Genomic DNA, 19,698 nt, shown 5'->3' with positions numbered 1-19,698 from the left:
CTCTAGATCGTGGGCTCAGTAGTTGTGACGCACGGGCTCAGTTGCTCCACGGCATGTGGGATCTTCCCAGCCCAGGGCTCGAACTCATGTCGCCTGCACTGGCAGGCGGATTCCTAACCACTGCGCCACCAGGGAAGCCCTCTTTAATTAAGCCATCCATTCATTCTATAGACCAGTATCTAGTGAGTGCCTCCCCAGTGCCAGGCTCCACATGGGGGCTGGCGTCCCCCCCGGATTCCTTCCTTACACAGCCGTCCAGACACCAGCCTGCCTTCCCTTCTGGTAACTGCCCTCCACCCCGTCCCGCTCTTTTGTTTCTGTGATGACAGTCCACACAGGCACAGCACCTCCAGCTGGACCGTCTCACTCCTTCACTGCGCCCCCCACACCCCTGCCACCCTGAACTTTCTCCAGGACTCCGCTTCCTCAAGTGCCTCTTCTCCCACAAGTCATCAGTGATGGAGTCCGAACTCCCGGGCGTGGTATTCGAGGCCTCCGAGGTCTCGTTCCGTTTCTCCCAGACTCGAGGCCTCCCCATCTCTCCTGATCCCCGGTGGCTGGGTGCCCGCCCTGGCAGCAGGTGGCCACCTGACTTTTGCTTCTGGGCAGCCCTCCCGCCCCCTGCCACGCTGCCTCGGGCTGTCCCTCCTCACCTCTGGCCTCTGCTCCGTCCCTGCTGCCCTCTGTGCAGACGGCAGGGGGTTGCGGGGGAGCAGCAAGTGTTATGAGGACTTGGTGAACACGGGCCTAGGCTGGCACACAGCCTGGCACGGAACTACAAGTGGTCACTGTGTGCTGAGTGCACGAGTGACACAGCAGCAGGGCAGAAGTCTGGAGCCTCGGCCAGCGCTCAGCAGAGCGGGGTGACCGGCAGTGATGACGGCTCAGGAGCAGCTCACTGCGGGTTGTCGTCTTGTCCTCCTGTCCCCAGACCAGAGAGTCGCTGCCTGTTCAGAGACTCAGAACAGGTTGCAATCCAGCGAGGCCCAGCTGCACGGCTGGTCAGAGTCACTCCAAGATCTCAGAGGCTGCTGTTCCAGGGCACAGCTGCCGAGCTGCCTGCTGCTTCCCCAGGAGGTCTGTCCACGGACCAGCGTGGAAGCACGAGCCTCATCCCCTTAGAGAGGGCAGCCCCGGCCCGGACCTCTCCCTGGGGTGGCTGGTCCCACCTGCCCAGTCCTGCTCCCTGCCTGCATCTTATCTGAAAACTCAGCTCCGGCCAAGTCAGCCAGAGGCTGGGCTGAGGAGCCCCATCCTCCTGGGCACGCATTTGAGATGCTTCGTCTAGTGAGTCTGCGGGCATCTGATGCTCAGCTGAGTACCCCCACACCCTCCCTGAACGCTGCGGGTCTCTCCTCTAGCCATTCTCCCCAGCCTGTGCTCCTCTTTCCCCGGCAGGCAGTGGAGCCAGGCCTTGCCTCTGGTGGTGCTGTCATGGTGGTGTTGTCACAGCTTCCTCTGTGACCTACAAGAGGTCCCTGATGCTAAGAACCAAGACATCCTGCCTGTACCTCCCATGAGTGGCCCTTTAGGCTGAGACCCCAGGCATGATGGGTCAAGTTGTCCTCTCCCCATTGGAGTTGGCCATGGCCTCAGAACCTGCTGCCTTGTCAGGTGTCCCCAGCTCTGCCCCATCTGGGTCCTGGCTAGAGGCCACCCCACTCCCTTCTCCCCAGCAGGCACTGCTACACAACGCAGTGGCTGGCACCTTTCACATCTGATATAGAGTTAACTGACACCATCACTTACGGTGACTCACCTAGGGCTCACAGGGCAGAACCGGAGCCACCGGACTCCTGAGCCTGGCCCGGGCATGTGGAGGCGTAAGCACGAAGTGAGGTTTGCAGTATTTGTTGCACGCAGAGCCAAGCTCTGAGACCCAGGGCTTCACTGGGTAGGGGGGCCTCTTCCTCCCCTCTTGCCCCGCTGCCCGCCCCCACCAGGTACCTGAAGGCCTTTCCCGAGTGTCCCGGGGGAAACGGGCTGCCTTGGGAGTAGATCTGCTGAGTTCCTGCTGCAGAAGCCGAGCTCATCATCTTCTTCTCCGCTGGGAAAAGCAGAGCAAGGGTCACATTGGAGGAGTTCCTGCCCTGCAGACCCCAGGGCAGGGAGCCCCGAGCACAGATGCAGGGGTGGCGAGCACAAGCAGGAGGGCACAGGCCCTGGGCGGCCCAGCCCATCCCCATGCGGCCCGCCCCGCCCTGATCTCTGCAGCTGCTCTTGCGGGCCCCCGGCTGTTCCCTGAAGCCTCAGCTGGGCCACAAGCTGTAAGGCAGGCTCTTTCCGAGAGTCGGGAAGATGAAAAGAACTAAAGAGGGTTCTTCCTCACACAGTATTTTACGGAGTTCTTCTCACATGGGGTGGGTATGATGCCTCTCATATTTTTTTTTTAAGATTTTTTTGATGTGGACCATTTTCTTAAAGAAGTCCTTATTGAATTTGTTACAATATCGCTTCTGTGTTATGTTTTGGTTTCTTGGCCACAAGGCATGTGGGATCCTTTTATTATTATTATTATTATATGTTTGTGCTTTTTTTGGGGGGGGGCTGCACTGGGTCTTCATTGCTGTACACGGGCTTTCTCTAGTTGCGGCAAGCGGGGGCCACTCTTCGTTGCGGTGCGCGGGCTTCTCATTGCGGTGGCTTCTCTTGTTGCAGAGCACAGGCTCTAGAGCGCAGGCTCAGTTGTTCCACAGCATGTGGGATCTTCCCGGCCCAGGGATCGAACCAGTGTCCCCTGAACTGGCAGGCGGATTCTTAACCACTGGACCACAAGGGAAGTCTGCCATGTGGGATCTTAGCTCCTCGACCAGGGATCGAACCTGCACCCCCTGCACTGGAAGGCGAAGACCTAACCACTGGACCGCTAAGGAATTCCCAATACCTCTCATTTTATGCGTGAGAAGGTGCAGAGCCATGATTAAGAGGACAGGCTCTAACATCCAGCTCTGCCCTATTTATCTGGGGTGTGGCCTTGGACATGTTATTTAACCTCCTCCTGTCTCCGTTTCCCCGAGTGAAAGATGGTGATAATAATAGCAGCTTCCTCATAGGGCTGTGGTGGGAATTCAATGCGTTAGCATAAGTTAAGTGCTTAGAACAGGGGCCAGTATCAGAGCCAACAGCGTTTAAATGTTTGCTATCACTTGCTAGTGTGGAAACTGAGGCTCAGTTTGTCCAAGCTCACGAGCCAGTGAAGGAGGACTCAGGGCTTGAATCCAAGTCCAGCACTCCTCCCACTGGCCCAGAACCCTGCCTGACCCCGCTGCCCTAACCCAGCAGGTGCTCCAGCTAACCTGGAGCAGCCCCGACCTGCGTTCCTTCCCCTTCCACGAGGGTTTCTTTGAGAGGCCAAGCTCCTCATACAAGTGAGAACACTCAGGCCAGCCAAGATGCGTAATAGTGGACGCTTCTCTGCCACCGCGGAGTGCTAGGTAGGAAGCTCAGCTCAGCAGTCTCTCCCACAGAGAGAGGCTGAAGAAATGGGCTCAAATCCCAGCTGGGCTGTGAGATCTTAACACGAGGAAGAGGGCGGTAGTTTGAGAAATAGGAGTGGGAACGGGAGCCTTCTCACTCCCTCTGGTAATTGAGGGGTCCAGGGCTCTCCGAAGCACCCTCCCAATTTCCCTAGAACCTCAAAATCCCTACGCGTCTTATTCCTATAGACCGTAACATCCCTGCTTGCAACAAGATCTTGGAATAAAGGATATAAAGGCAATTATTTTGCGCCTGGACAGACCCCACGTCTGCACCTGTCTCTGGTTGCTGGTGGGGGGATGGGCAGAGCGGGTGGATCCTCCAATGAGTGAGCGTGAGAAGTGATGGACGCTCGGGCTCACAGGCTTGGGGCCCAGAGAGCTGGCTTCAGGGGCCACGTGACAAATCGCCCACACGAGTCAACAAACCTCTGTGACGTTTTGAGAAACCGGAGGCACTGAGCAGTTTTCCTGGTCCCTTTTCTTTTGCTGCAGTGACGGGGTGCTCATTGGGAAATCCTTACAGGATGGAAAGAGATCAGACTCGGGTGTGTATTGCTAACCCGATCATAAGGCCTTGAATCTTGGAAAGAAAGAGATGAGGCTAAAAGCTGCATGAGTTAGGAAGACTTCTGGACTTCTCTTGACTATAAACAAGCCACTTTTTCTCATGTATTTAAGGTTTTTTGGTGGTTGGTTAAATAAGAAACATTGTTTTTCTAAATGCTCCAGGACATCTGTGGGGTACAAAATTACATCTATCTATCTATCTATCACTTAATATATATACACATAAAATTATTCAATATTCCATATCTTTATTATTTTGATCTCCATGATTTGCTAGAGATGAAGAAAGGCATATTGAAATCTTCTGCTGTCATCTGGCTTTGTCAGGATCTCTTGTGTTTCAAACTATTTTTGGATTTCATATTTCATTGTTCATGACATTTATATCTTCATTTTAGGTTCCATCTTTTTTTTTTTTTTTTTTTTTGCGGTACGCGGGCCTCTCACTGTTGTGGCCTCTCCCGTTGCGGAGCAACAGGCTCCAGATGCGCAGGCTCAGCGGCCATGACTCACGGGCCCAGCCGCTCCGCGGCATGTGGGATCTTCCCGGACCGGGGCACAAACCCCGTGTCCCCTGCATCGGCAGGCGGACTGTCAACCACTGCGCCACCAGGGAAGCCCTAGGTTCCATCTTTTACCTGTATACAATAGGCTTCTTTCTCTGCTTTCCTCCTTGGTTTTGGAGAGCATCATCACCACCCGCTCTTTCCGGTTCCATACTTTCATTTCATCTTGTTTTGGTTATATCACATTTTGGCACCATACTATTCAAGAATTATCCGTCAGAAGCCCTTGAGCATCAACTTATTTCATTACTCGTGCTATTCATATTTTCTTGCTCTCTTTATTTTTCTCCTGAGTGTTTTGCAAGTTGCTAAAAATTTCCTTGTCTTTTCTTGGAAGTGGTTTGGAGGCGAGACCTCTTTCCTTCCATCTTTTTTTTTTTTTTTCCATCCATTAGCGGTTATGTTTAAACATACTTGAAGTTATATGTCAGAGATAAAATAGGATAGACTGATGAGAAATGTCTGTTTCTAGTCCCCTGATCCAAAGTACGTATCTTTGCTGAATTGACTCTGGTTTTTATTTTTAAATATCTTTTTTATCTTCTAACAATGTTATATTAATTCCAGGTGTCACTAGTTTCACTTTTTCATCGCTCCTTCTTTTCCAACCTATCACTTCCATTCTTGTGTTCCATATTTTGATTCATTTCACAAAAAGCACAGTCTTCTGCAAGTAATTTTTTTCCAGGAAGTATAAGTAGATGGTGAATGTCCGAGAAGGTCTTTCTGTTGCTTTTTCATATAGGAAAGCAGCTTGGTTGGTGGGAATACTCTTGGATGACATATTTTCCTTCCCTTCTTTTTCCTTTTCTGTTAATTTTTTTCCTATTTTGTCATCTTTATGGGAAAAGGTCTATGTTTGTATAATATGAAAATTTCAAATGGGTTTCCCAGAAATGCTGTGGGTATCTGACCAAATAGTTCAGGCTTATCTGAGAGGAAGAGGAACTTCTGCTATTGTTTCCTCTTGCTGGACGAAATTACGTTTCTCTATAAAAGTCGAGGAAATACCGCTGTGGGCGGGCGGCATATCTGGATGGCCGGTGGGAAGCACCAGAGGGGAGCCTCCCCGTCGTGCTAACAGGTCTGTTCTCTGTTGCTCTTCTCAGCTCGGGCAGCTCCAGCACGCTCCCTACTTTCCTAGCATCTGGCTCACAGCCACGTGGGCACGAGGGCTGGGGTCTTCCACTACAGGTGCTGGCAGCAGGAGGCCTGAGATCTGCTCTCTCCCAGCTGCCCGGGGCCTCTCTGTTCCTCCCTGTGGCCCGTGCTGACCCCAGTTCCTTAGCCCTAGGAGGACGCTCATGGGGGTCCCTTCCCATTACCGCGTTCCCCACGCTTCCATGGCGTGAGTCGGCCGGTTTCTCCCTTCAGCTGATCCCGATTACACTGTATGTCACAGATCACATGAAAATGGAAGCTTTTCCCTGAATTTTGGAACTGACAAAGACATTTCCAAGTTTTATATGTTGCTGATCTTAGCGGCAGTCTGAGTGGGCGAGTGAGGCAGCTGCCCACGTGGCTTCCACGTGACACCTGAACTTTGAACAGCACCATTTTCTTTTTTTAAAAAAATTTCTTATACCTTTTTATTGTTTATTTATTTAGTTTTGGCCGCCCCTCGCAGCATGTGGGATCTTAGCTCCCCGACCAGGGATTGAACCCGAGTCCCCTGCAGTGCAGGCACAGAGTCGTAACCACTGGACCTCCAGCGAAGTCCCAAGAATGGCGCCATTTTCTCTAACTGCAGAGCTAACACAGGTGAGCACCCCAGTGACCACCATGAAGGATGCGCCGTGGAACACCCATACAATGGAACACCACGCAGGCGGTAAATACGATTCAGACCATTTAATAATCTAGAAAGACGTTCATAATAAATTGTCATGTGAAAAAGTAAGCTACCGAACAGCAGGAGCTCGATTTTGTATATAAAAAGATTTCACATGTGCAGAAAAAGACAAAAAGGACGACTTTTAAAAAGTTAAAAAAGATTAAATCTGGGTGGTAGGATACTGGATAATTTTTACTTTCCTCTTTACTGCATATTTTTATTTTAAAATGCGGTCCTCTCTGCATGAGAGATTAAGTTGAGATTCTTTTTTTTAAATAAATTTATTTATTTTTGGCTGCGTTGGGTCTTCGTTGCTGCACGCGGGCTTTCTCTAGTTGTGGCAAGCGGGGGCTACTCTTGGTTGCAGTGCGCTCACTGCGGTGGCTTCTCCTGTTGCAGAGCACGGGCTCTAGGTGCGCAGGCTTCAGTGGTTGTGGCACGTGGGCTCAATAGCTGTGGCTCACGGGCTCTAGAGCGCAGGCTCAGTAGTTGTGGCGCACGGGCTTAGTTGCTCCACAGCATGTGGGATCTTCCCGGACTGGGGCTCAAACCCGTGCCTCCTGTATTGGCAGGCGGATTCTTAACCACTGCACCACCAGGTAAGTCCCAAGATATATTTGTTTTTTATAGGGACATGTCTTTGTCTTCATAAAACTAAATTCTACCATGATTAATAGAGCTCATTTATTCCAATTCCTCAAATTTTGAAGATGAGATGTCAGAGGCTCCAGGTTGGTTGCCCCAGGTAACGGGTAAATGAGAGGCGAGGCCAGGAGTAGAGAGGATCCACTGGAACCCCTGGATTTGGTGCTACTTTTCTACCCTATAGAAGTCGCTGTAAATTCACCCTCAAGGGTGGCTGCCTCCAAATGGCTGGACAGCAACTATAAACCCCACAATCTCACGACCTCAGCATCCTTTGGAAACTTACATGCACTGATTCCTGCAAACATCTCGGCAAACCGCGGATCTCTTTCCTGGGAAAAGATTGAGTCTGCCTTTTCCACAGACTTCCCGGCCTCGTGAACCCCGGCTGGTAGGTTGGAGACAGGAACCTGTTTGCACATGAAAACACAAGAGCATCCTGCGTGTGAGGGGCAGAGCAAACGCTCCCAGAGGTCACCTGTTTGCCTCCACCAGATCCCCCTCCCTCAGAATTGCTGGCGTTTCAGCCTTCGGTGTTGTGTAGGGCAGGAGCTTTTCTGTACAGGAAAGCCAAGAACGGACGGGCGGGGGTGTGAACGAGAGGTCACAGAAAGGTCACTGGAGTCCCACTGATCACTTGGAGAGAGATAAATAAAAATAATCAACCTAGTCTAAATATCGGGAAAAGTGAACATAAAGTTTAATTGGAGAGAGAGGCCAAATACCAACACAAGCTGCGGTTTCTCCCGCAGTGGGGCCTGGGGAGATGGGAGAAGGAAAGGGGACAGGGCAGTGAAGTGGGAGACACAGGCTGTGACCGGACAAGTGTGCTGAGAACAGAGCGGCTCAGACTAAAGGCGGGAGAAGCAGCGAGGAGGCTGCAGGGCTGACACAGTTCAAAGCCGTGCTGGCTTAGGGTTCGGGTTCGGGTTAGGGTTAGGCTTAGGGTTAGGGTTAGTTCCCACACAGCCTCTGCATCTCAGTACCAGTAAGTCCCCTACATACGAACGAGTTCTGTTCCGAGAGCACGTTCTTAAGTCCAATTTGTTTGTAAGTCCAACAAAGTTAGCCTAGGTCCCCAACTAACACAATCGGCTCTATAGTACTGTACTGTAATAGGTTTATCCTACTTTTCAAACAAATACTACATAAAAAACAAAACATAAAGAAGACCTTTTTAATCTTACAGTACAGTACCTTGAAAAGTACAGTAGTACCAGCTACATCACTGCTGCTTTTATGCTTGCTTCCGGACATCCTGGGCTTGAAATAAAGATACTGTACTACTGTACTCTCTACAGTGCTGTAAAGTACACAAAAGCACAGTCACTTGTAGAGGACGCACGCATGTGACAATGTACGCCAGACACGTGAGCTAACTTCCGTGACTGGACGTGCGAATGCACGTCTTTGAAAGCTCGCAGCTTGAAGGTTCGTATGTAGGGCACTTACTGTGCTGGCTGACCGCGTCTCCTAGCGCTTCCTGTTTTACACTCTTCATGGCTCGGCTCGGCTCTGCATGGAAGAGTCACAGCCGACCCCCCGCCCCACTCCGGGGACCAAAATACTTTTTGCAGGGTGGGTAGAGGGAGAGACAGCACCTCTTGAGCAGAGGGGCTCAAGCTAAGGATGGGATTTAGTCCGCAGTCCTTTGGTTGGAGACAGTTCCAACTGGGAACGCGCTTTCCAGAAATTCACCTGCGGTAAGTCGTAGGATGACAACCCGTCTCTCTGGTGCACCTCCAATTCCGCCTGCTGCTGCTGAAGCTGCCTGGGAAACAAGGAGTCAGCAGTCACGAAGAACAGAAGTGGTGCTGACGGGGCGGAGCCACAACTGTCCCCGCTCCCCAAGGGCACAGACGGCAACGCCCGATGGATCTCTAAGCTGTTCTCAGTTATGACTGATTTCATTATTTTTATGTCCCAAATCAGGACCCCAAGCCTTGTCTTTCAAGTGTAGGCCGCCAATATTTAGGAAATAAGTTTTGATTTATGATTTCATTTTATGCAGGGTAAAAGACACCAACATTAAAAGAGAAAAACATTTAAGGCAAAATTCAGAAAAGCCCAACGATGCTGTTGGCTTCAGCCAATGCTTGTTTCCCTGTAAGCTGGTAGGAGGTGACATCATCCCATCCAAGTCTCACGCTGAATTTTCACAGTGGTTACTTTACCCCACATTAAAATGAAGAGATGGAAGCCAAAAGAGGCCAAGCGGTTGTCCCAGTTGGCTGACCGGCAAGTGGCTGTGACACGACAGAGCCAGGATCTGACCTCACGCGTCTGACCCGGCTTGCTCTGCTCTCTGCACGGTACTGGGCTGCTGGACTTGGGAAACCAAAAGACTACTTAGACGGAATGGTTGCTTGACGTCTTAAAGTATGGAAACTGGGTTACTTTCAAGGCACAGTGAGTCCTGCAGCTCAGAGCCTAAAAAAGGGGCAGGATGACCCTTAAACACCAACAAGGATGTCAGACAAAAACTTACTGGCAAATTACTGACAAAAATCAGTCCCCCACCCTTGCCCGTGCATCAATTTAAAGGACATGAACAGACCATTCAAGCATAAACAAATAGGTAATATGCAATATGTATACATATAACATGTATATACGTATAACAAGCAAGTAATTAGGGAAATATTTTCACCACTAAAATAAACAAAATAAGTGCAAATTAAAATAACCTCGAAGTATAATTTTTCACCTACTAAGTTAGTAAAAACATGCTTAGTGTGGTGGCTCGGTGTTGAAACCACTCAGCTCACACTCTGTAGGAGAAGCGTGTGTGGACGCAATCTTCTTGGAAAGCAGTACGGCGACCACATTAGGAGGTACGGCCAGGGTCACGCCCTTCCCTTCCAGGTGGTCCCCCTGCTGCTGGGGTTTCTGCTAAGGAAATGATTCAGGGGCAGGAAACAAGAGCTATCCACGTAAAGCTGGCTATAATAGGGGAGTGGCTTGGTAAACTACGTAAATTAATTTGCTGAGGAAATCCTCCACGGTCACCAGCAGTGGCCACTGTGAAGACCACCTGGAAACACCAGAAGGTGTGATAAGAGTGTGTGGAAAAGTTCAGCACGAAATGTTACGGACGCTATGATTACGGCTACAAACGTTATGTCCTATGTGGGTGAACAAGATTTGGAACATGGAAAAAAATATCTTAAGTGCTTGCATTAATTGGACAGAGTTTCGTTTTCACTATTTCACTATTTTAAGGCAAGAATGATCCTGGGGGTCCCTTTGTACATCTTTGGACATCAAGCTTTTCTCATCCCTGGCCACGCCCTGGACAGGGAGGTAGCAGGACCCCTGGAGGGACAGCTCACAGATTCCCCCCGCCTTCACTCGGGGTGTGAGGTGCACGGAGAGCTCCCTAGACACTCCACGGGGAGGAACGGAGGGGTGGGCTGGTGTGGATCGGCTCAGTCAGGGGAGCAGGTCCCTGCAGAGGGGCCACCGCGAGCTCGCAGTGGGATAACTGCAACCTCAGTCAGCAGGATCTGGAGGGCCCCCCTCCGAGGAGCGGTGTAGTTGGGCCAGGGGGAGGGCAAAGACGCCGGCGTCCACTGTGCATCCGCCCCAGCCCTCTGCTACGGCTCTGCGCTCACGCAACTCACGTTAGCCTCACCGTGAGCTAACCCTCGAGGTAGATATTTTAGAAACTCCCTTTACAAGTGGGGAAACTGAGGCCCAGAGAGGCTACCGGGCTGCAGAGACTGGATGGCGCTCTTGGAAGGGGTGATCAAAGAGGGTGTAAGGAAGGGGTTACTTGGCGGGTGTGGGACGGTGGTAAGGGAGACTCGGCTTGGATACTGAAGAACCCCTGGGCTAGCAGCAGTGGGGGGAAGCCCAACTTCCCCCCGGGCTGAAGGGGCGGGGGAGCCGGCAGGGAGCAGCTGCCTGATGACGGATGCAGCCTCCGCTCGCCTTGGGAGGTGGCCGGCCTCCTCTCACCCCACTGTCTGCAGCCTGTCCCTCCACTGGCCGGACAACTGGAAACCCTCTCGTTCCTGTCCATAGAGTTCAACGTTGGCCCTTCCCGGGCACATAACCGGGCAGAGTGTGGAAACAAGGTCTCAAAGGGCAAACACGAACGTCAACACAACCGTCAGGCTGGTAGGTGGTGAAGACTGAGAACGAAGAGACTTTCTAACACCACGTGCGGAAGCATTCCTTTTCCTGACTATTCTCAGCAACTAGGAACGGAATGAACAGAGGGGATCTGGTCCCCAGCTCCCCAGCTGGAGCAGTCCCTAGTACTGATACATCATCTCAGATGGGCCACTGGCCAGTCTCTGCCCGACCGCCACTGTCCTGGGGAGCTTGCTACTCCATTTGTAGACAGAAACAATATAAAAAGTCTGTCCCCCAAACAGCCCAAATCTACCTTCCTACAACTCCCAGTTTGAGTTCCAATTCTGCCCTGGAGAAACACAAAATAACTTGAATTGTGCTTCTCAACTCTTTTTCTCAGCATTCAGAGATGTACGGTCCGAACACTATTCACTCCTCCAGCCGTGCCTTTCACTTGGTGCCCCTGGCGTGTGTGTCCCCTGTAAGGGAAGGCATCCTAGAAAAGGACCCCAGTTGGAGGACCCAGTGAATAGTTTATTTGGAACTAAGCCCGGGTGAGCCATGTCTTCAGTGAAGTGTGCTGAAATATCTACGCCAAGCTCTGTGCCAGGCACTGGAGAGAGGATGATGATTCAGAACCTATGTGGTCTCTGCCCCTGGGGAGCTGACGACCTCCAGAGGAAAACAGACAAGGTGGCAAGCAATTGCGGTATGCTGAGTTAAGGCCACAACACGGGAAGAATGAGGTTCTATCTGAGCACACGGTATGTCTTCCCACCTTGGTGTGAGACCCCAGGGAAAAGGTTAACAATAAAACCAGCTTCCTGAGACTGCCCACCAGGCAGCCTAAGCCTATGCTTGTAACACCAGGAAACAGGAGCACTAAAAATAATTTTCAAAAAAAGGGATATTTCAAAAACATTTTAAAGAATCGATATAATCATCAATAGAAAAATCACAGCTTTCTATATTTTCTTATTCTTGCTTGACAGTTTTGTTTTCTTTTCTTTTGATTTACATCTTGAAGGCACCCTCATCTTTCATTTGCAAGGCCTCTAAAATCTGAGTGTAGTACCCAGAGCCAGTACTTCGCTACTGTTTTCACATCTCTGCAAAAGTCCCATTTTACAGATAAAGAAACTGAGGCTCAGTGACACAGCTCTGCGTGCTGCACACAGGACTCAAAGCCAAGTCTGTCTGGTTGCAGACCCCGCACTCTGTCCCACAGGTGTAACAGGAACCATCATGTCACGCCTCCCATTCCAGAGCTGTGGGCCCCACAAGACAGCACCTTGAGCCACCAGGTGGGAGAGAAAAAAAGACCTGTGCTTTGGGATTTTTGGAGCAGTGAACTCCCCTTCATGGTGGGAATCCGTGGACCACCCTTTCTTCCTTTCACAAGTTTCCCAGGGCCCAACCTTCAACCCACAAGCATTTTTCCAAGAAATAATGACCACTCCTACCTTGTGGCTCAGCCTTGGTGTCCAGTCCAAGCACAGAATCTTGGTGAGTGGGCAGTTGTGCTGCGGTGCCTGGGGCCTGGCCGTGGGGTGAACAGGGCAGAAACCCAGACCTCTCCACTCACCCTGCTGTGTACTCTGGGGCTGGTCTGCGATGCAGGGAAGATGGGCTTCTAATTTGCACAGAAGTGTGGTCAGGGCCTGAGGTGTTACGATGGGAGTTTGTTCTCAGCTCTGTTGCTCTGGGGGCTTTGAGACCACAGAAAGCAACTTTCACCGTAGAAGGAAAATAAAGTCTCGGGCTTGGCTGGCAAATCCCAAGGATGCTAACCTCACTCCCCCTGTGGTCCGGACATCAGATTCTCTGTCCCGGCCTTTGGTTTCCGCTTCCGTAGCCGAGTGCATGGGGAAGAAATGCTGACCTGCAGGCCGCCCCATCCTGAGAAGAAGCCAAAGGAGATTTCTCGGACATTTCACGGCAACGGAATAAAAATAAACCTTGGTGTGCTTGCAAATTCCAGAGAGGGAGACAAACGGCAGCTCGGCTGCAAGCTGACTGACAGTGCACGGGAGGGACCTGAGGGAACCGGGCTCCCACTGCCCCCGACCGCTGCCCCCTGCCCCCTGTCCATTAGCTGGGGGACTAGAGCTGATGATTAGAAACCATCAAGCCCAGGCTTCCTGTCCGTGTGGCCTCCCTGCACGGGAAGGCGCAGGATGTTGGGCAGATGCTGTCAGTTTATCTCTGACGCTCCCAGAATGGAGGCTTTTACTCAGCCTGAGTAAGTGAGCAACCAGCCATTAGGGGGGCCTCCGGGGGCAGCGTGTGGTCGCACCCCTGGGTGGAACCGGAATCCAGCTTGGAGCCATCTAGGGGCTGGGCAAGCTCAGCTGGCCAGAGCGAGGCGAATAATACCCACCATTGACCGAGCACCGTCTGCGTGCCCATTGTGAAGGACTCCGGGTGCCTGTCAAGGGCTTTGGAACTGTTCTGATCAGGGACAGGGCGCAGTGTGAGTGTGGCTTTAGAGAGATGGCGTCTGGGGCCGGATGGAAGGCAGGAGGAACCGGTCAGGAAGGAGGACGGATGCTCACCCAGGAGATGGCAAAGGCCTGGGTGGGGTCATCGGAGAAGGGGCAGAGGAGGAGAAGGAGGGCCAGAGAGGACCCCAGACGGAACCTGGGGGCCGGTTCTCTGCCAGGTTGTCTGTTGCAGGCGGATGAGAGGGCAGGACCCAAGACAAGTCCCAGGATGGGGCTTGGTGGCTGGGTGTTTTGGCCCCTTCCCCTTCTCTAAGTTCTGCAGAGACCAGGAATGACACCTTCCTTGTAGGTCTTCTTTGCTTCCTTTTACTCCCTGCTCCCACATCCTGCCAACTACCGGCCAGGTGGGCTGGGCCCGAGACAGCCGTCCCTGAAGACGTGGGGTTGGACGGCGGGCCCTGAGACGCCCACTGTGACTACGGGCGCGGTGGAGTTTCAAGGACCCACACACACGGGCACAACACGCAGCTGTGGTTACGAAGACCCACAGTGACTTTGCAAGGGGCTGTCGCACAAACAGGGCTCAGACCCAGCAGAGGCAAAGGGCTGCCTTCCGTCCCCGCTGAGGAAAGCACAGCACCTGGGTCGCGCGAATGACTCCTGCTCCGAGACGCCCACGGCTTGTCTACCTGAAACGGTGTCGATCACTAGACCCTAAGACGTGGGCACATCTCAAAGTTGTGCCACCAGTGTATGAAATGGGAATCTGTGTTTTCTGGACTTCGCTCCATTTTCCTCCATCAACGTACCAGGAAAATAGGCAAGGGTGACAAAGAGGTCTTCTTTTCGGCAGCTTCAAATGCTGACCATTAACACTCCATTTCCCTGGGGAGTTTCTTTCCGATGCTCCTGCCTGAATGCAACTGGGTTTGCAACCACCACCCCCCCCCCCCCCCCCCCCTCCGCCCTGCCAGCACAGAGCACGTAAGGACCTCTGCATAAGGAGTCTGCCTACTGCTGGCGACGTTTAGCCACAAATGTGAAGCAGGGCGGACAGTTCTCGTGACAGTTGTCACTGCCCTCTACTGTTCACAGTAAACATTTCCTACCATCTTTACCCACTGAAGACCTTTTGGTCCAGCAGACAACAGTTCAGGCCTCTGGTGTGAGGCCATGTGCTGAGGGACATCGTCACCCCATCTAACCTCAGTGAGCTGCCAGGAGCAATCGTCCTGAGAAGAGATGTAGGGACACCCCCGGGGACAGAATGTTCTGTTTTGTCAACGATGTCTGACTTCCAGGAAGTAATCAAAACCTCTGCCTGTGACGGCTTTTAGGAGGAAGGGCTTCTCTTTCCTTCCAGGCTCCGCTGTAGTGCTACCTGCTGGGGATGCTTTCTCGGAGGCCCTGTGTGGAAGCGTGAATTCTCTGTCTCCCCTGTGCCCTCGTGATGGCGTTTTTACCTGTCCCTCCCTCCTGCTGCCTACTTCTCACGCTCTCCACGTGATGGGAGCCTTCCGAGGGGGCGGGGTGGTGGTGGTGCAGAGACCAGAACAGAGGCGTCCTGAGTTTACTGGACTCCTGGCACAGTGCTCAGCGACTACCCACTGCGCTGAACTGAGTCGCAACAAGGCACGCGACCGTGACGGCTGAAGCCTGTATTCATGTTAGAAGTGAATGAATGGTGAAAAGGGTAAAACTACCAAAACCCCCGAAAAGGGAGCTTCAGTCTGTTCTTCTGCCCTAGGTCTAGAGGACTCTGCCCGGCCCCCAGCCTGGGACCGTGCTCTCCACTGCAGAGGGAGGCCCGCACTTGAGCAGGTTCAGTGACAGGTGGGCTGTTCCTGCCACACCCTCAGAGGTTCTCTCGCAGCAAGCCACAGACATCAGGCACTACACATGCGGCGGGCGTGGGGCAGGGAGGCAGGCAGGGATGAATGGAAGAGAAGAGGGACAGGATCGTAGCAGGAGGCACCTTGCGCTAAGAGCCAGTCAACAGGTGGGCATCAAGAGGGTGGGGGCTTCCCTGGTGGCGCAGCGGTTGAGAGCCCGCCTGCCGATGCAGGGGACACGGGTTCGTGCCCCGGTCCGGGAAGATCCCACATGCCGCAGAGCGGCTGGGCCCGTGAGCCATGGCCGCTGAGCCTGCGCGTCCAGAGCCTGTGCTCTGCAACGGGAGAGGCCACAGCAGTGAGAGGCCCGCGTACCACAAAAAAAAAAAAAGAGAGTGAACGTTCTAGGAGAGTGCCCACGGCTCAGAGTGCGTGGCCGGCCTGCCCGTTTCCACGGCTTCGGGCACAGGCAGCTGGCGGGGCTGGAGAGGGGCCGGGACAGGCAGGGGGAGCCTGCAGGTGAGCTGTGGCTTGAACAGATGCCGAGCAGGTCTGTTGCTCTCTCGCTCGCTTCAGCCTCGTCCCCCGGGGCTCCCACTGCCCGTCCCTGGCTCCAGGCCAATGAGCACACCTGTTACCTTCATCCTAGGAGCTCCTGGAGGTCAGGCCTGTGTCATCCCCTCTGTGGAATGAAGAAGGAGCCATGGGATCCTGAGCCCTGCCCGTCTGACTCTTCCTCCTGTTTCTTGAGATTCACCATTTTCCCCAAGGCCAGGGCGGGACATAGGCCTGGCACTAGCGGGTGCCGCTCGGCTCCCTCTCCTGCCCAGGTCGGGGGAAGTGGGAGAAGCAAAAACCCCTCCATTTGACTGAGTTTACCAAGCAGTGACTAGACAAAGTCAGTTATTAAAACATAATGGCATTATCTTTTTGCATACCTGGACCTACAGCTATATTTCCTCCTGTTATTCTCACCACCAGCAAAGTCCTGACTAGAATATGGAGGTGTAAGAAGAATCAGAATCAAGTAAGCCGAGGGATAAGATGTAAAGAAAGAGGAGTCGGGACTTCCCTGGTGGTGCAATGGTTAAGAATCTGCCTGCCAATTCAGGGGAGTTGGGTTCGAGCCCTGGTGCGGGAAGATCCCACATGCCACAGAGCAACGAAGCCCATGCGCCACAACTACTGAGCCTGCGCTCTAGAGCCCGTGAGCCACAACTACTGAGCCCATGTGCCACAACTCCAGAGCCTGCGCTCTACAGCCCACAAGCCACAACTACTGAGCCCATGTGCCACAACTCCCGAGCCTGCGCTCTAGAACCCGCAAGCCACAACTACGGAGCCCACGCGCCACAACTACTGAGCCTGCACTCTACAGCCTGCGAGCCACAACTACTGAAGCCCATGCGCCTAGAGGCTGCGCTCTGCAACAAGGAAAGCCACGACAATGAGAAACCCGTGCACCGCAATAAAGAGCAGCCCCCGCTAGCCGCAACTAGAGAAAGCCCACGCGTAGCAACAAAGACCCAACGCAGCCCAAAATAAATAAATATATAAATTAATTTATATTAAAATAAAAAAAGGAAAAGACAAAAAGAGGAGTTGGCCAGACAGTCTGGGAAGAATGACCAGTGAGAACGAGTTATTGATGGGGTCCCTGGTGGCTGCTGGGAAAGCAAGTTAGCGGAGCTGGGTGCCACAGCCAGGCTCTCGGGGGTCAAGAAGAGATGCATGGTGAGGGGGCTCCAGTACAGACAGGTGGCAGGGCCAGCTGGGAGGAAAGCAAGGAGGATTGGCAAGACAGGGTTTTTCCAAGATCAGGAAGCCACGTGGCTAGGTGAGGGCCTGGGAGGGAGGCTGTGGCGGGACTGGACGAGAACCCAGGGGCCACGGGACACAGAGGATGCACTGGGAGCTAGAAAGCAAATGGAGGGCTTGGCCCTGGAGGGAGAAGCCAGCAGAGCAGGAGTGGAGGGGATGGAGACAGACCCCCACATGAACGCGGAGGGCCCTGGCTTCTCTGTTCGCTGGAAGGCAACACGATGTGCGCAGGGTTCGAAGGAAGCGCGCACTTAGCGGATCTGGGGCAGCCCGTAGAGAACAAGCCAAGAAACCCGAGCAGCCGCGGCAGGTGGCAGAGGGGTTGCCGCCACCTCCAGAGCATTGGTGCTGACTGCTGCAGACCCCACCGCCCAGGGCTGCTACTCCGCCTCCAGAGCATTGGTGCTGACTGCTGCAGACCCCACCGCCCAGGGCTGCTACTCCGCCTCCAGAGCATCGGTGCTGACTGCTGCAGACCCCACCGCTCAGGGCTGCTACTCCGCCAGGGCGATTCACACACACCGTCTACGCGCAGGATCCGAGGCGGGGGGGGGGGGTGTTCTGTTATTCTCCCCATTTTACAGATGAGCAATTGAGGCTTAAGAAGAGCAGGTGACTTGCCCAGGTGGGAGCTGGGATTGAAACCCAGGTCACCTGTTCTCTGAGGGATCTTGTGTGGACCCACCTGTCAAGCTCTGTGCCTTGTGGCCCAGGAGCTGGGCCAAAGCCGAGACACTGAGGGTGCTGCCTGGAAAGGAGGCTGCTTTGTGGGACGCAGATGGGAACCCCCAAACCCAGGGAGCTGGGATATGGCAACGGAGAGCCCTGAGGGAGGCCAGGAGGTCACAGTGAGTGCCCGGAGGCATCAGTGCCCGGGGGGGCTGTTAGCAGATGAGGATGGGAGGTGGCCAGGGTGGGAACAGACTCCACGGACTCAGTGTCGGACCTGGGAAAGTGGAGGACGGCAGTGCACTGACCGGTACGGGGAGCCACGGTGACAGTTTCACCAGTCAGCTCATCGCATGCCCCTGAAGGCTGCCATTCCTGCCACACACCTCAACATCATTTTGCCTTTGTTCCTGTTGGTTCTCTGGACTTCTATTTCCTCGAGAGGAAGTCCGGAGAGGAGGCATGACCCGCCTGTATCTAGGAGCCAGACCTCATCTAATCCTCACGGGAACCTGAGAGGGAGGTGTTATCACCCCTTGCACACGTGAGGAATGAGGGGACACAGCAGTCAAGATCACATGGCTGGGAAGTCAGGGGGCCAAGACCGGAGCTCGGGTCTGTGTGTTAACATGCGTGGGACACAGCGGTGGTGACGCCAGCAAAGATCTTGGGAGGACGGCGCCAGTGATCAGGCAGAAGAGAAACCACGTGTCCCGGGCGCGTCCACCCCCACGCCGCCTGCCCCGACACCCTAGCGCTGCCAAGAGGCTCAGCCTCACTCCTCTGCCCCCGGCTTCAGCAGGACCACGAAACCAGGTCAGGCAGCAGGTACACGGCGGAGGCACGAGGAAGCCCCCAGCTCTGCCCTGCTGCGCTCGGCAGAGAAAACAGCATGGGAAACCAGAGCACCTCGAACCGACTGTGCTGACGGAGCGGGAGGGCCACGGGGGTCATCGCTCAGCGCTGGGGTCTCACACCTCAGGAGGGAATTGAGAAGGGGGTCCCGGGAGGGGAAGGTACGTACTTGACATTGGTGTTGGTGCAGATGATGTACTCGATCTCATCAGAATAGGGGTTCTGGAAGGTGAAGCTGCTGGTGCGGATTAACACCCACTCCCGGTTCTTGGTGCGGAATCGATACATGACCGACAGCACTTGGCCTTTCAGCTTCACCACCTGAGCAAACATTTGGAGAAGGAAGTCAGCAGGAGGAAGGATGGTGCCAGACAGAGGAGGGGGAGGCAGTCAGCAGGAGCTCAGGACAGGAGCATCGTAGCCAAAGGCAGACACGGAGGGAGGGTGGGGGTGGGAGAGAGCGGTCACCTGACGGGAGCCCTCTGTCCACTTCCCCCGTGAGGCAGGGCACTGCATTTAGGTTGTTCTGTTGCCACCGTGTGAGAAGCCAACTAGTCAATGCCCATTTGATATCAGAACGTTTCAGCGTTTACAAATCAGATCATGAGAACTCTGCAAGCTGGAGGGTTTCCCTTTTTGCCTTGGCTGCTAGGGCGCTCTGGGTTTGGTGACAGTGCTCCCGTGAAGTAAGGCTCTCATACTCAGCTATGTCGTGACATTGTATTCATACCTCTCATTAAGAAATTCTTAAACGCTGTTTAACATTGTAGATTGGATTAAATATACTCTCTGGGAGGAGATAAAATAAAATAACTAATTTCTATGCATTATCTCTTTGTATGCATGTATCTATTATTACCCCCCCTTTTTTTTTTTTTTTTTGGCTGTGCTGTGTGGCACGAAGGA

The 19,698-nt window shown here is 53.3% G+C and overlaps 1 protein-coding gene across 4 annotated transcripts in view; it reads right to left on the bottom strand.

Moving 5' to 3' along the window:
* ARNT2 (aryl hydrocarbon receptor nuclear translocator 2) overlaps positions 1-19,698 on the bottom strand; it is a 195,872-nt gene that overhangs the window by 16,320 nt on the left and 159,854 nt on the right. For all 4 annotated transcript variants that reach the window (XM_060005327.1, XM_060005330.1, XM_060005328.1 and 1 more), the window contains exons 12-15: positions 18,962-19,113; positions 8,790-8,862; positions 7,378-7,501; positions 1,948-2,047 (exon numbers count right to left, since the gene is read on the bottom strand). In XM_060005327.1, the coding sequence (XP_059861310.1) occupies positions 1,948-2,047; positions 7,378-7,501; positions 8,790-8,862; positions 18,962-19,113 (449 nt within the window). The remainder of the gene's footprint in view (positions 1-1,947; positions 2,048-7,377; positions 7,502-8,789; positions 8,863-18,961; positions 19,114-19,698) is intronic.

The sequence above is a fragment of the Delphinus delphis genome, chromosome 2 (assembly GCF_949987515.2).
Source record: "Delphinus delphis chromosome 2, mDelDel1.2, whole genome shotgun sequence".
NCBI classification, from domain to species: domain Eukaryota; kingdom Metazoa; phylum Chordata; class Mammalia; order Artiodactyla; family Delphinidae; genus Delphinus; species Delphinus delphis.
Note: the sequence above shows the minus strand (reverse complement) of the source record. Positions and strands in the feature narration are given on the sequence as shown.